Source organism: Hydra vulgaris, chromosome 15, assembly GCF_038396675.1.
Source record: "Hydra vulgaris chromosome 15, alternate assembly HydraT2T_AEP".
In the NCBI taxonomy this organism is placed as follows: domain Eukaryota; kingdom Metazoa; phylum Cnidaria; class Hydrozoa; order Anthoathecata; family Hydridae; genus Hydra; species Hydra vulgaris.
In genome coordinates this window covers 27,638,644-27,650,702 of record NC_088934.1, presented here as the reverse complement: position 1 = coordinate 27,650,702, position 12,059 = coordinate 27,638,644, and the positions used below count along the sequence as shown (strand labels likewise).

At 25.5% G+C, this 12,059-nt stretch overlaps 1 protein-coding gene across 2 annotated transcripts in view; it reads right to left on the bottom strand.

The window, feature by feature from the left end:
- The window catches only part of LOC100201323 (hydrocephalus-inducing protein), a 150,370-nt gene that overhangs the window by 87,891 nt on the left and 50,420 nt on the right, over window positions 1–12,059 (bottom strand). For both annotated transcript variants that reach the window (XM_065818900.1, XM_065818901.1), the window contains exons 14-30: window positions 10,914–11,002; window positions 10,749–10,816; window positions 10,441–10,646; window positions 9,229–9,329; window positions 9,017–9,152; window positions 8,902–8,940; window positions 8,287–8,403; window positions 7,993–8,145; window positions 7,489–7,592; window positions 7,060–7,333; window positions 6,860–6,960; window positions 6,600–6,750; window positions 2,393–2,815; window positions 1,813–1,948; window positions 944–1,128; window positions 586–795; window positions 361–486 (exon numbers count right to left, since the gene is read on the bottom strand). In XM_065818900.1, the coding sequence (XP_065674972.1) occupies window positions 361–486; window positions 586–795; window positions 944–1,128; window positions 1,813–1,948; window positions 2,393–2,815; window positions 6,600–6,750; window positions 6,860–6,960; window positions 7,060–7,333; window positions 7,489–7,592; window positions 7,993–8,145; window positions 8,287–8,403; window positions 8,902–8,940; window positions 9,017–9,152; window positions 9,229–9,329; window positions 10,441–10,646; window positions 10,749–10,816; window positions 10,914–11,002 (2,619 nt within the window). The remainder of the gene's footprint in view (window positions 1–360; window positions 487–585; window positions 796–943; window positions 1,129–1,812; window positions 1,949–2,392; window positions 2,816–6,599; window positions 6,751–6,859; window positions 6,961–7,059; window positions 7,334–7,488; window positions 7,593–7,992; window positions 8,146–8,286; window positions 8,404–8,901; window positions 8,941–9,016; window positions 9,153–9,228; window positions 9,330–10,440; window positions 10,647–10,748; window positions 10,817–10,913; window positions 11,003–12,059) is intronic.

The window sequence follows — 12,059 nt, the reverse complement described above, 5'->3', positions numbered from 1 at the left end:
GTAAAAAATATAAAAATACAAATTCTACATATAATTTTACTTAACATTATAAAAAATTTCTTCTTTTAAAATTTTAATATACTATTGTTATGACACTGTGTAGTAACAGAACAATTGCCCCTAATTTTTCTCAGAGAAAAAAAAAAAAAAACTTTTAATGCCAATAAACAAACAGATTAAAAAGCAAGTTTGCCAAAACCATGTAAAATTTCACAAACTACAACCTAGTTCTAATATAAATTTTAAAAAATGATGATTTTAATAAAACTGATTTATCCATTATGTTGGTTAAACCTTTATCACTTGAACAAACATTTTTAAATCTAAAACTTTATTTTATTTTAAATAAATATAAAAAACCTTCATTGGAAAAATTTTTGCAACTGCTAAGAAACTACTTGATTCACATTGGTGTATATGGTATTCAAACTTTAAACTTCCAGTGTTAAACAGTTGAACATCATACGTAGTAGCTTGATCATACAACTAAATTAAATTAAATTAAAAAAAACTGCATACTTTTGAATTAAAAATCTTATGCAAAAAAATCTATGCAATTAAACATTTGGAAAAAAATTTACTTACAATTTTTCCTAAAACAACTTCATTTGTGTTTAGTTTATAGCTTATTAAAGATGCCTCCCCACTTAAAAACACATTGTATTCAGGTCCTTCTTCCACACTGCATGTAGCAACAGCATTTGCCACTATAAATGGGTGACCATAAAAGCTGAATTGAAAATTAAGAGTTTCTTTGGGTTTTAAACAACCAAATAATGGGAAAATATCAAAAACCTGTCCAAAGAAAAAAAAAAAAAAATAAATAAAGAAACTGCAATAAATTACACAACTATAAACTAGTATTTAAAAGGAGTATATTAAATATCAGATTAGGAAAAAATAAAATTATAGATACTGGAGAATTTTATAAATTACACTCCACCTCTTCAATACCAATTTCATGGCAAAATTTTTTATCTGTCACTGAAAAACTGTCAACCTCATACAAAGTTTTATCTGCCATTGAGATACTGTAGTCATCGCTAGTTACTAAATTTGTTTCTTCATTTGTTGAAAAACCAATAGAGATACAACTTTGATCAACACAAATAGTTATTTCATCTTTATCTAAATAAAAAAGTTAAGAAAAAAAATAAAAAATAAAACTTTAACTGTAAAAAACTTTTTATAGTTAAAATCTTATTTTTTTAATTTCAAACAAAAATTTACTAAACAGGAGGAGTTTATTTTATACCACCATTTATGCTTATTATCCATGATCTACTTTGCCAACAAAATTTCAATAATTGAAAATAAATTAATCTTTGACTTACACATCATTAGCAGGCATTTTGATTTGAAAAATTTATTAATTAGCTTGAAAACTGAAAATTGTGGCAGCCTGGGCCAAAAAGCAAATAAAAAAAAAGTTTAACTGTAATGTATATAAGAATTTTTACAAACTTTGGAAGAATTAAGATAAGCATAAGAACTCAAATTAGTTGATTATTACTTAAACTTTAAAAACAAAAAAAACTTAATCGCAAGTATAAAATCACTACATTATGTTTAAGAATACTTGAAATGGTAATACAATCTCTGAATCCAAATGCTTTAAAAGAATTTAAGAATATATGGTTGTTGCAGTTTTACTAATTTCAAATTTTGTCCTACAAAAAGACACAACTCTAATAACTTAAATTAATAATAATACTAATAATAGTAATATTAATCAAAAATCTACAAAATAGAAGTTTATTTCAATTAAACAGATGAAAATCTAAATCTAAATATATTTAAAATGTTTCAAACCTTTAATTTCTTCCTTTTTAAATGAGATATCATGGTGACTAAAAATCCAAGAATAAGTGACATCTAATGGACTCATATTAGTTACCTTTACCATTTGAATATGCTCTGTATCATTTGTGACAGTTTCAAAATTTATCTTAAACAAAATTTCAATACATAAATTTTTACATATTTAGTAAATTTACTCAAATATATTAAATTTTGCCTTATCTTTTAAATTTAGCCTTGTGTATTAAATTTAGCCTTCTGTATTAAATTTAGCCTTGTATATTAAAGTTACCCTTGTGTATTAAATTTAGGTTTTTATATTAAATTTTGCCTTAGGTATTAAATTTAGCCTTGTGTATTAAATTTAGCCTTGAGTATTAAGTTTAGACTTGTGTATTAAATTTAGCCTTGAGTATTAAATTTAGACTTGTGTATTAAATTTAGCCTTATGAATTAAATTTAAACTACGACTTACTTTAACTTGAATATTTAAGTATGAAATTGGCGAATTTTAAAAACAATACTTATATTTGCAAAATCAACAGTTTTTAAATATAAAATTATAAAATAGTTTACATTATAAATTTGTTACCTTATTTTTTTCAAAGATCAGGTTTGGAAAATGAACTTCTCCTTTTAGAGAAATGCAGTCAGTTCTTGGGTGATCTTTGTAATAGACTGTCATTAACGATTCAATTGACCAACTTATTTTATCATTTCTGCTAGATGGATCAAAATGAACATTAAGAACTAATTCTTGATTTGTACCTAGTGTAAAGTCTACCTTTGAAGTGGTACAGTTTTTAGTAGAACCTGCTGTTGAAGAAACATTTTCAGTCAAACTTGCTATTGAAGGAGTACTGTTTTCAATGAAATCTATCTTTGGAGAAGTATTTGTGTAAGCAAGGTTGAGTTGAAAAGGATATTCTACTAGAATTGATGAAGTAAGAGGAAGTAATGAGATGTTTTTTATTTTCACTAATTTTCTTTCAAGTGTAAGAGCCTCATCAGGTAACTAAATATTTATATATATATATATATATATATATATATATATATATATATATATATATATATATATATATATATTATAATTAAATATAAATATATATTTATATAAATTAGTGGAAAATCACTTGAAGAAAAATTTTTCTTTTTCTTATTTTAAGTTTAAATGTTAAGTGATTTTCTACTAATTTATAATTGCTCTGATCTTTTAAGAACATTGAGCACTCTATTTTGTAGTAGACATTTTAAAATTGTTTAAATATATATATATATATATATATATATATATATATATATATATATATATATATATATATATATATATATATATATATATATATATATATATATATATATATATATATATATATATACACACATATATAAAAATATATACATATATATATATATAACTATATAAACATATATAAATATATATATATTGTATATATATAGTAAATAAATGATTGAACTTTATTACACAATGCGTACGGTATTTGAGGACATCATATATATGGCTGTAATTTATAGAGAACATTTTTTTTTTCTTAGATTATCAATGGAGGACTATAAAACAACACAAGAAATAAAGAGACATACAGTTATCATCGCTATATGCGCAAAATAAACCAATTTAGAAATCTCCAATTTTCTCAACTGCTCCTGATAATTCGTACATAAGGTTGTGAATTGGAAGTATCAGCTGGAGATGTAGAAACTGTTGCAAAAGGCAAAAGACATAAAGAACGTTTGGACACTCTTAGAAATACACAATTTCTCCAACAAGTGCAAGAGATTGTTCATAAAAGCCTTTCAAATCCATGAGGGCCATTGCGAGGGACCTTAATGTCTCTGAGGGTCTAATCTGTCGAGTGGTCTAAGAAGACCTCCGCTATAAGTCCTATATTATAGGCAGAGGACAGTTTATGTTGGCATAAACTTGGAATCAGAGAATTATTCGAGGAAAACGTCTCTTGAACAAGCTTAAGCACCCTGTAGTTCCTGACATGTTATGGTTTTTTTCTGATGAAAAAAATTTTGACCAAAACCAAAAAGCCATTCGGAGAAATGACAGGTGGTTATGCTCAAATCCTTCAGAGATTCCCTGTGTTATGCACATAAAGTTTCGCGCTACTGTCATGGTTTTAAAAGTTGCAAGCAACAAAGGACATGTTATGCCACCTCATTTCTTTCAACAGGGGCTTAAGGTGAACTCTTCCTTATGTTCCAGTAATGGTGAAACTTCAAGTAGAAGAAAAAAGTTAGATAAGTGTTTTTTACTAATTTATTATTGCTCTGTTCTTTAATAACATTGAGCACTCTATTTGTAAAATACACTAACATAATTTACATATATATATTTATATATATATATATATATATATATATATATATATATATATATATATATATATATATATATATATATATATACATATATATATATATATATATATATATATATATATATATATATATATATATATATATATATATATATATATATATATATATATATATATATATATATTTAAAAAACTTCTTTTTATTGATTAACTTCTATTTGTTAAAAATATACTTATTTTTACAATATTTTGAGTGAATATAGATACCCTCGTTATCAAGTATATTAAAAACCGATATAAAAAATAATATTATACAAAACCATCTAAATTTAGAGTTTTTTAAGAGATGTTTTTGTCATGTAAGAATTTGAACATAGGTTTCCAAAATGACGACGTAATCACCATCATCAATGTTATTTATTGTGCATGAACGTAGTGCTCTATGGACGAAACAAATAAAGACACCATTGATAATTTTAGGGTCATTGCATGAGTTCAGTTCAATTTGAATGTTTGTGATTGCATTTTTGTGATGTATTTTAAAACTATATGTACCAATTTTATTGTTGGTAACTGAAACATCAAGATAGTTTAATGTATTGGTTAAGTCGGCAGATTCCATTGTGTATTGAATACTTTTGTGTTGTTTGTTAAGTAGATTTAAAAACTTTTGTGCATCTTCTTCTACTTGGAACCTTGAATGAATATCATCAACATATCTTTTAAATGATTTCACATGGATGTTGTTGTTAAGCGCCAATGAAAAAGCATTACTTTCATGATGTAAAAAACACTCAGCAACTACCACCATAAGAGCTAACCCAATTGGTCCGGAGTTTTCGAGCTCGTGAATATCATTTTCATATAAAAAATAGCAATGAGAAAGACAAAGTTCTAATTGTAATCTGATCTCTTCAAAAGTTAACTTAGATATAAAGCTCTGGTTGTTTTTTAATCTTTCAACTAGTATAATGGTTGCTTCTTTAATTGGGACCAAAGGGTGCAAATTCACAACATCAAAGGAGACCTGAACCTCATCCTTATCAATTTCCCATAATTTTGCTGTATCCACAAATTGTTGAGAATTTTTTAAATGCGTTTCATTTAAGTTTAAAGTGGGTTGTACCATATTGACTAAATATTTAGAGATGTTATATGTAGGTGTACCAATGGTGCTTACAATTAACCTCATTGGGTAACCTTTTTCAGGCTTATAGGCTTTAATTACTCCATATAAACATGGTGGTACGGCGTCACTTGGGTAGATATTTTTATATTCTTTTTTGGTAAAACATCCTAGTTTATATAACTTTCTGAGAGTGATTTGAACTTTGCGAAGAATTTGAATAGTTGGGTCATAATTTAACTATTTTGTATCTCCTAAGTGTTCTTTAATTTTTTCTAGACCACTATTCCGATCGATTTGAACTAATCCAGATCCTTTGTCAAAGGGATATATCTGAATATTCATATCTTTCCTAATTTCATAAAGAGCTCTCCTTTGTTCATTGTTAAGGTTACAATAAATAACATTGATGATGAGCTGTCGTTTCTTATTGATGTATTTGTAGAAAACGGCTATGAGAGGAAAAGTCTGGAAAAACTAGTTAAGTCTGCAAAAGAAAGTGCTAACAACAAAAAAGATCTCACAAAAAATAACCATTTCCTAATGTCTCCAAAAAGAATTTTGTTTTTACCCTGGATCCCTGGAATCAGTCCTAAGTTACGAAGAGTTTTTAAAAAAGCAGGATACGCACCAGTGTTTAAATCTCCAAAAAATCTCAAAAGTCTACTTAGTTCTAAAAATAAGCCTACACTACCAGTTAATTCCTAACCCGGTGTTTACAAAATAGAGTGCTCTTGTGGCAAATGTTATGTTGGTGAAACTGGACTTAAGATATCGTCTCGGATATGCCAGCATCAAACAAGTGCACAACAAAGTAAAGGTAAAGGGAAAAATTCAGCTGTAGCTGAACATTCCAAAATTTGCCAAGGAAATTTTCACTGGAATGGTCGCAATACCTTAAAAATAGAAATAAATAGTTTTAATAGGAAAGTTAGGGAAGCGTTGGAAATACAACACAACAAAAGTACCTTTCGTGACAATGGTCTTAACCAGGATATATATATATATAATTATAATAATATAATTATAATTTAAACTAATTAGCATTAACTACTAAAGTACATTGTATTAAATACTACTACTGTAAACTAATTTGCTAAAAACATTGTGCAATTATTCATACTAACTTTAACATGCTACAGATGAAACTGAACACTAATCAACAAAACAAAAATCCCAGAAACAAAAAACCACTACTGCAAAAAGTTTTTTCCTTTTAGTTTACATTTTACTACCTAAGCACAACATGAAACCATTCGTCATTTATTGTCTTCTATTAAATATAAGTTCTCATAAACTAAAATAAAATAGTTTTTTACCTTAATGATATTAAAATTAATAGTTTTTTCAGAAAATTCAAGCAAAGGTTGAATAAAATTTGCGACTACTTCTACATTCATTATATTTTCTTTATAGGAATTGCTTCCAATTATAGCTTGACAAAATAACTTTTCTTTAACAAACTTTGCACTAAAAAGAAAATTCCTTAGTAACTTGAAAATAAATAAAAAATATCTTTAGCTAAGACTAAACACAAAAAATTAAAAAATATGTTTTTTAAAAAACCATGTCAACTTACCTGTCTGAATATCCTTCTAAATATACATCTTGATATTTACCAGGCCCAATAGAAAACGAGTTTGGAGTTAATTTGAAAATGGAAGCCTCACCACACGAAGACTGATTATTTGTTAAATAAAAAAAATTCCAGTATTCAAAAATATTCATATCATTAAAACAACTAATGATAAAAAAAAAAATGCTTTCATCAATTATTACCTTAAAATTTACATTATCTGCACTTAATTTTTTTTTATGCTTTAATTTACTAGAAGAAAATCCTTTGGTTCGCCAATAAACCTGCTGTACTCTTTTGCCTTTATTATAAAAGCGAAACTTTTGAGTGTAATTGTAACAACATAGATGTGGTCCAACATCCCACATTGGTGAAATAGATGGTTCTGTAATTATAGTTGAACCTTGGCCATTTGCTTTTAAAGTAATTACATAAGTTTGACCATTTGTAACATATATTATAACTTTATCTTGAAATCTTAAACACAAAATAATTGTGAAGTTGTTTTAAAAATCAACTAAATATTACAGAACTATATAATTAATCAAAAGTTACAAGAGATTGTTATTGATCAAATTCACAGAATATTTCCATTCATTAAAATTTACAGATATTTACTGATCAAAAATTACCTAACATTATCATTGACATTTGCAATAACTTTTAACATAATCTTTGAGTGACTATCAATTAATACAGAAAATGGTTCAACATGAAATGGAGAATTTAAATGCAACTAAACATGAAATTAAAAAACCAAGTAATATAACTAAATATTTTCTCTAAACTTTATTTTAAAGATCAAATCTTTTGTATATATATAATAAGTTATATATAGAAGTTTTTATATTTTTAAAAATGCTTTAAAATAGTAAAATTAGTATTTTTCATAAAATATTATATTTTTTTATACATTCATATATTTTTTTATACATTCATATATTTTTAATACATTCATATATTTTTAATACATTCATATATTTTCCATACAATCACATATCTTTTATACATTCATAAACTTATCATAAATTTTGATCACAAAACAAAAGTTATGGAAATTGTTTCAAAACAAATTAAATAATTAAATGCACTTAATGATATGGTAAACGCAAAATAACTTAAACATAAAATTTTACCATTTTACAATTAACATGAGCTGGTATTGGAGATTCATTTGAAAGTTGAAGATTACAAGTTGCATCTTGTAATACAGCAATATTTCCAAAGTCTATATCAGGTTTATCAATATAGATGACGGGTCCTTCACCTCTAGCTTTTAAAGTTACCTCCTAAACAAAAGTTATACATAAACTAATTGTTTATTTAATAAACTTTAATATTTTAAAAATTAATAAAATAAATTAAAATAAAATTTAATATTTTAAAAATTGTAACAAAATTTATTTTGTAGAAAAATATTAAATTTGAACCTTAACTTGGTCAAGACAACCAAATATTTGAATCTTGATTACAGTTGAAATGTTAACCACACTTCTAAGTGTAAACTGAATAGGAATCTTACATGTACTACGACATTCAATAATTCCCTAACATATAAAATAAAAGCTTCTTTTGTAATTTCTGCTTTCAATAATTGTGTATTATAAAATAACTAGCCTTATTTATTGATAACACAACTTGTATCCTTTGTAAAAAAATAAGAGCAATGCTAAAGACGTTTACATTAGTGTTTTCTGAAAGTCAAAAAATGCACTAATGGTCCTGACAACATGCCCTTACAAAAATTTTTTACAACAAAGTGAAAATAATGTAAATAATTATTAAAAAAAATTTTTTAATAGCTTTTTATGCTTTTCTTTTTTACCTGAACCTAAAAAACAATGCATATTTCCTAAACCTAAAACAATGCATAATTCCTAAAACGGTGCCATATACACAATTTATTATCTTTTTTTTTCATATTTAGAGGATTGATTATTTAAAATAATTGTTAATCACATAATCTTCCCTTATAAAAATAATTTTTTTAATTTTTAAAATTACCAACTTAATTTTCAAAATTACTAAAAATTGCAAAATCTTACTTTAGGCAACAAGCATGCTATGGTAGTGTTATCTTCGGTCTATAAAAAACAAAACATAATTTGAAATCTTGAAACCTGTTACTAGTTATAATCTGAAATAGGTTTGATCATTTACCTCAACTTGAATTTCATAACTTGCAAGAAAGTCAGAACTGTTATGCAACTCTATAAAATTCTCATACTGATAGTTAATAAAACACCGACCAAAATCCAAAAGTGGTGTCAGTAAATCAATTGATGGAATGATTGATCTAAAAAAAAGTTAAACATAATCAAAAAAAAAAAGTAAAATAAATATTTGTTTTTTTAAATTTAATAATTAGTAACCTTGCAGATACAGGAAGTTTAAAAATATAATCCCCTAAACCATCTACTTCAACTGCAAGAAATGTTTTATAACTGCCTGAGCTTAATGGTGTAAATCGAATCTAAAACAAAGCAACAATAAAATTTAAAACAAAACAAACTCATAGAAAATCAATTAAAGTAACCAAAACTACTATAAGTTATACTTTTAAATGATTGTGGTCAATAATTATTTATTATTACATCCATGGTAGTAGTGGAAGATGTAGTGGAAGATAAAATTAGTTAAACAAATGGTAATTATTTAAAATATACCATGGTGTTGTCTATTGATATATATTCTTTTTTGTAGAACTAATTATATATTTAATAAACACCAGTGATTTTCAACTTTTTTTTAAGAAAATCAATTGCTTCAAGGGGGTGTACCTTTATTATATTATAAAACTATAATGTGGAAAATTTGAAAGTTGCATGTCTTTTCGATTTTAACCTATTTAATTTTTTTACATATTCTTTATGAAACATAAAATAGAGTGAGTTAAAATAAATGAATTCTTAAAATGAATGTTGGTGTAAAACATTTTCCTTCGCATTTTCATACATAATAAAATGTAAATAATTTATTTTTTAATTTTTATAAATTTTCAGACATGTTTGGGTCCTGCAAAATTAAGTAGTTTTATATAAAAGCCATATAATTAGTTAAACTTATGTAAATAAAACATTTATAAAAAATCATGATTTTAAATATTGCAATTTATTTGGGTTTAAATTGACAGTTAACATAAAGATTTCAGATATTTTTGTTTTTAAGTTAGAAAAAAAATACATCTTTTTAGCTTGAAAACTTTAAATTTATACAGAAAAAATAAATAAACCGCTGGAATGTGTTAGTTTTGTTTAAGTTTACCTACTCTTTATAATTCTAATTTTAATTCTAATTCTCTTTATAATTCTAGAAAAATTTTTTTTTTCTTTCAAATAAGACAGGTAAAAGTTGACTTTTTCAGCAAGAAGCTAAAAAAGTCAACTTCTAGCTAGCTAGTTGAACTTTTTTATTTAACTGTAGATTGTTTATAAGAAAATAAGAGTTAACTCTTATATAAACAATCTACACCAGCTTGAAGCAACCTAATACCTGGCTAACATATGGCTATTTATATAAACCAGAGATAAAAATCAATAAAAACCAAAATATCAATTTAAAAAATCAGAAAATATCGCAGACACCTGAATCTGAATATCAGAAAAAGGACATAAGCTACCATTTGATGGTATAACCTCAAATTCTTTTGGAAAATATGGTAAATCAAAGTCGCCCGTTTTTACATGTTCTGCAGCACATATTCCTCTACCATCTGATGGAAAAGTTAAACAAAAAGATATTGGAACAGATGATGTATTAATGAGCCTACAAGATTTTTCATAGGTAAAACCTGAAAAAAGTTGAAAAATATTATAAAAAAATTCTTACAGCCAGTTTTTGTGGACTTTTTTTTACAACTACTTTAAAAAATTTTAAAGGAAAATTATATTACCATAAGAGATCAACCCAAATCTTAATTTAATTACATCAAAATGAAATGTTGGTCCTATTACACAACCTCTAAAAAGTATTCAAAAATATTTAAAAATTAAATATTTATCATAAATATATTACCAAAGTTTTTATATTAAGCTAAAACTATTATTAATTTAAAAACCTTATAGCGATGGATTTTTCATTTGAACTGCCGACTAACCAAGAAAAATGTTCCATAAACTCGCCCAAATTTATTGAGTAAAGTTTTATCTAAACATTTTAACAAAATATAAATATTTAATAAAAAGAAGCATTTAAATTAATAAAAACATACATTTTCTTTAAATAATTTGATTTTTTTTTAGCACAGTACTACCAGGGATGCAGTGGAGATCAAACTCGGAACTTCTTGCTTATGAAGTGAGTGTACCCACCATTACACCATTACTGCATTTTGAAGGAACCATTGATAGTATGCAAACTACAGGTATCAATATACTCATTGATATTGATACCTGTAGTTTGCATACTATCAATTTATTATTCTTTTTTATTGAGCATTATCAAAAATTGTTTATTTACATTAAGGGCGTCTATAGATACCTTAGCATTTTTTCATCATTCAAACCAGTCATGAGGAATTTAACATATTTAGAATATATGGAGCTGTAGCTTTTCTCATAAATTCTGAAATTTAAAATCTTCTACAAACTGTATTACTCTTGTCATTCCAATATCACACATGCAACCCCATTCAACCTTTTGTTACAACTTTTTTGTAAGACTCATCAAAAAGACATACAAAGTTATCCAGCTTGTTTATATCATTAATTATGACTTTTTTTTAAATAAGGGGCACGACCATGAGCTACTATATTTTTTATCACTAAATTTTTTTTCGATTACAGGTAAAGTTGTTGGCAATATTGCTCAAAACATGGAAGCAAACTGTTTGGACTTATTCTCAGTTGACCTAAAATAATAATTGGATTAAAAAATATCTGAACACCAATTATTAGATGTTATGAGAGGATCACATTGTGTACATCTATTACTTATATCTGCAAATGTAGTTCAGTGGTTAGAGCATTTATCTTTTGTCCCAGAAGCCTTAAAAACTAACACACCTATCTGGTATTATTGCAGTTTGATACTACAAGACTAATTACTGTACACTGGCAATACTAGTAGTTAGTAGTAAAATTCTTTATAAATGCCAAACATTTTAACAAATAAAAAAAAATATATTTCTTTAATATATCTAAAATGTTCAAGCTTAATTCAAAATGCACATAGAAAATGAACTCCTTGATGTTCATAAAACAAA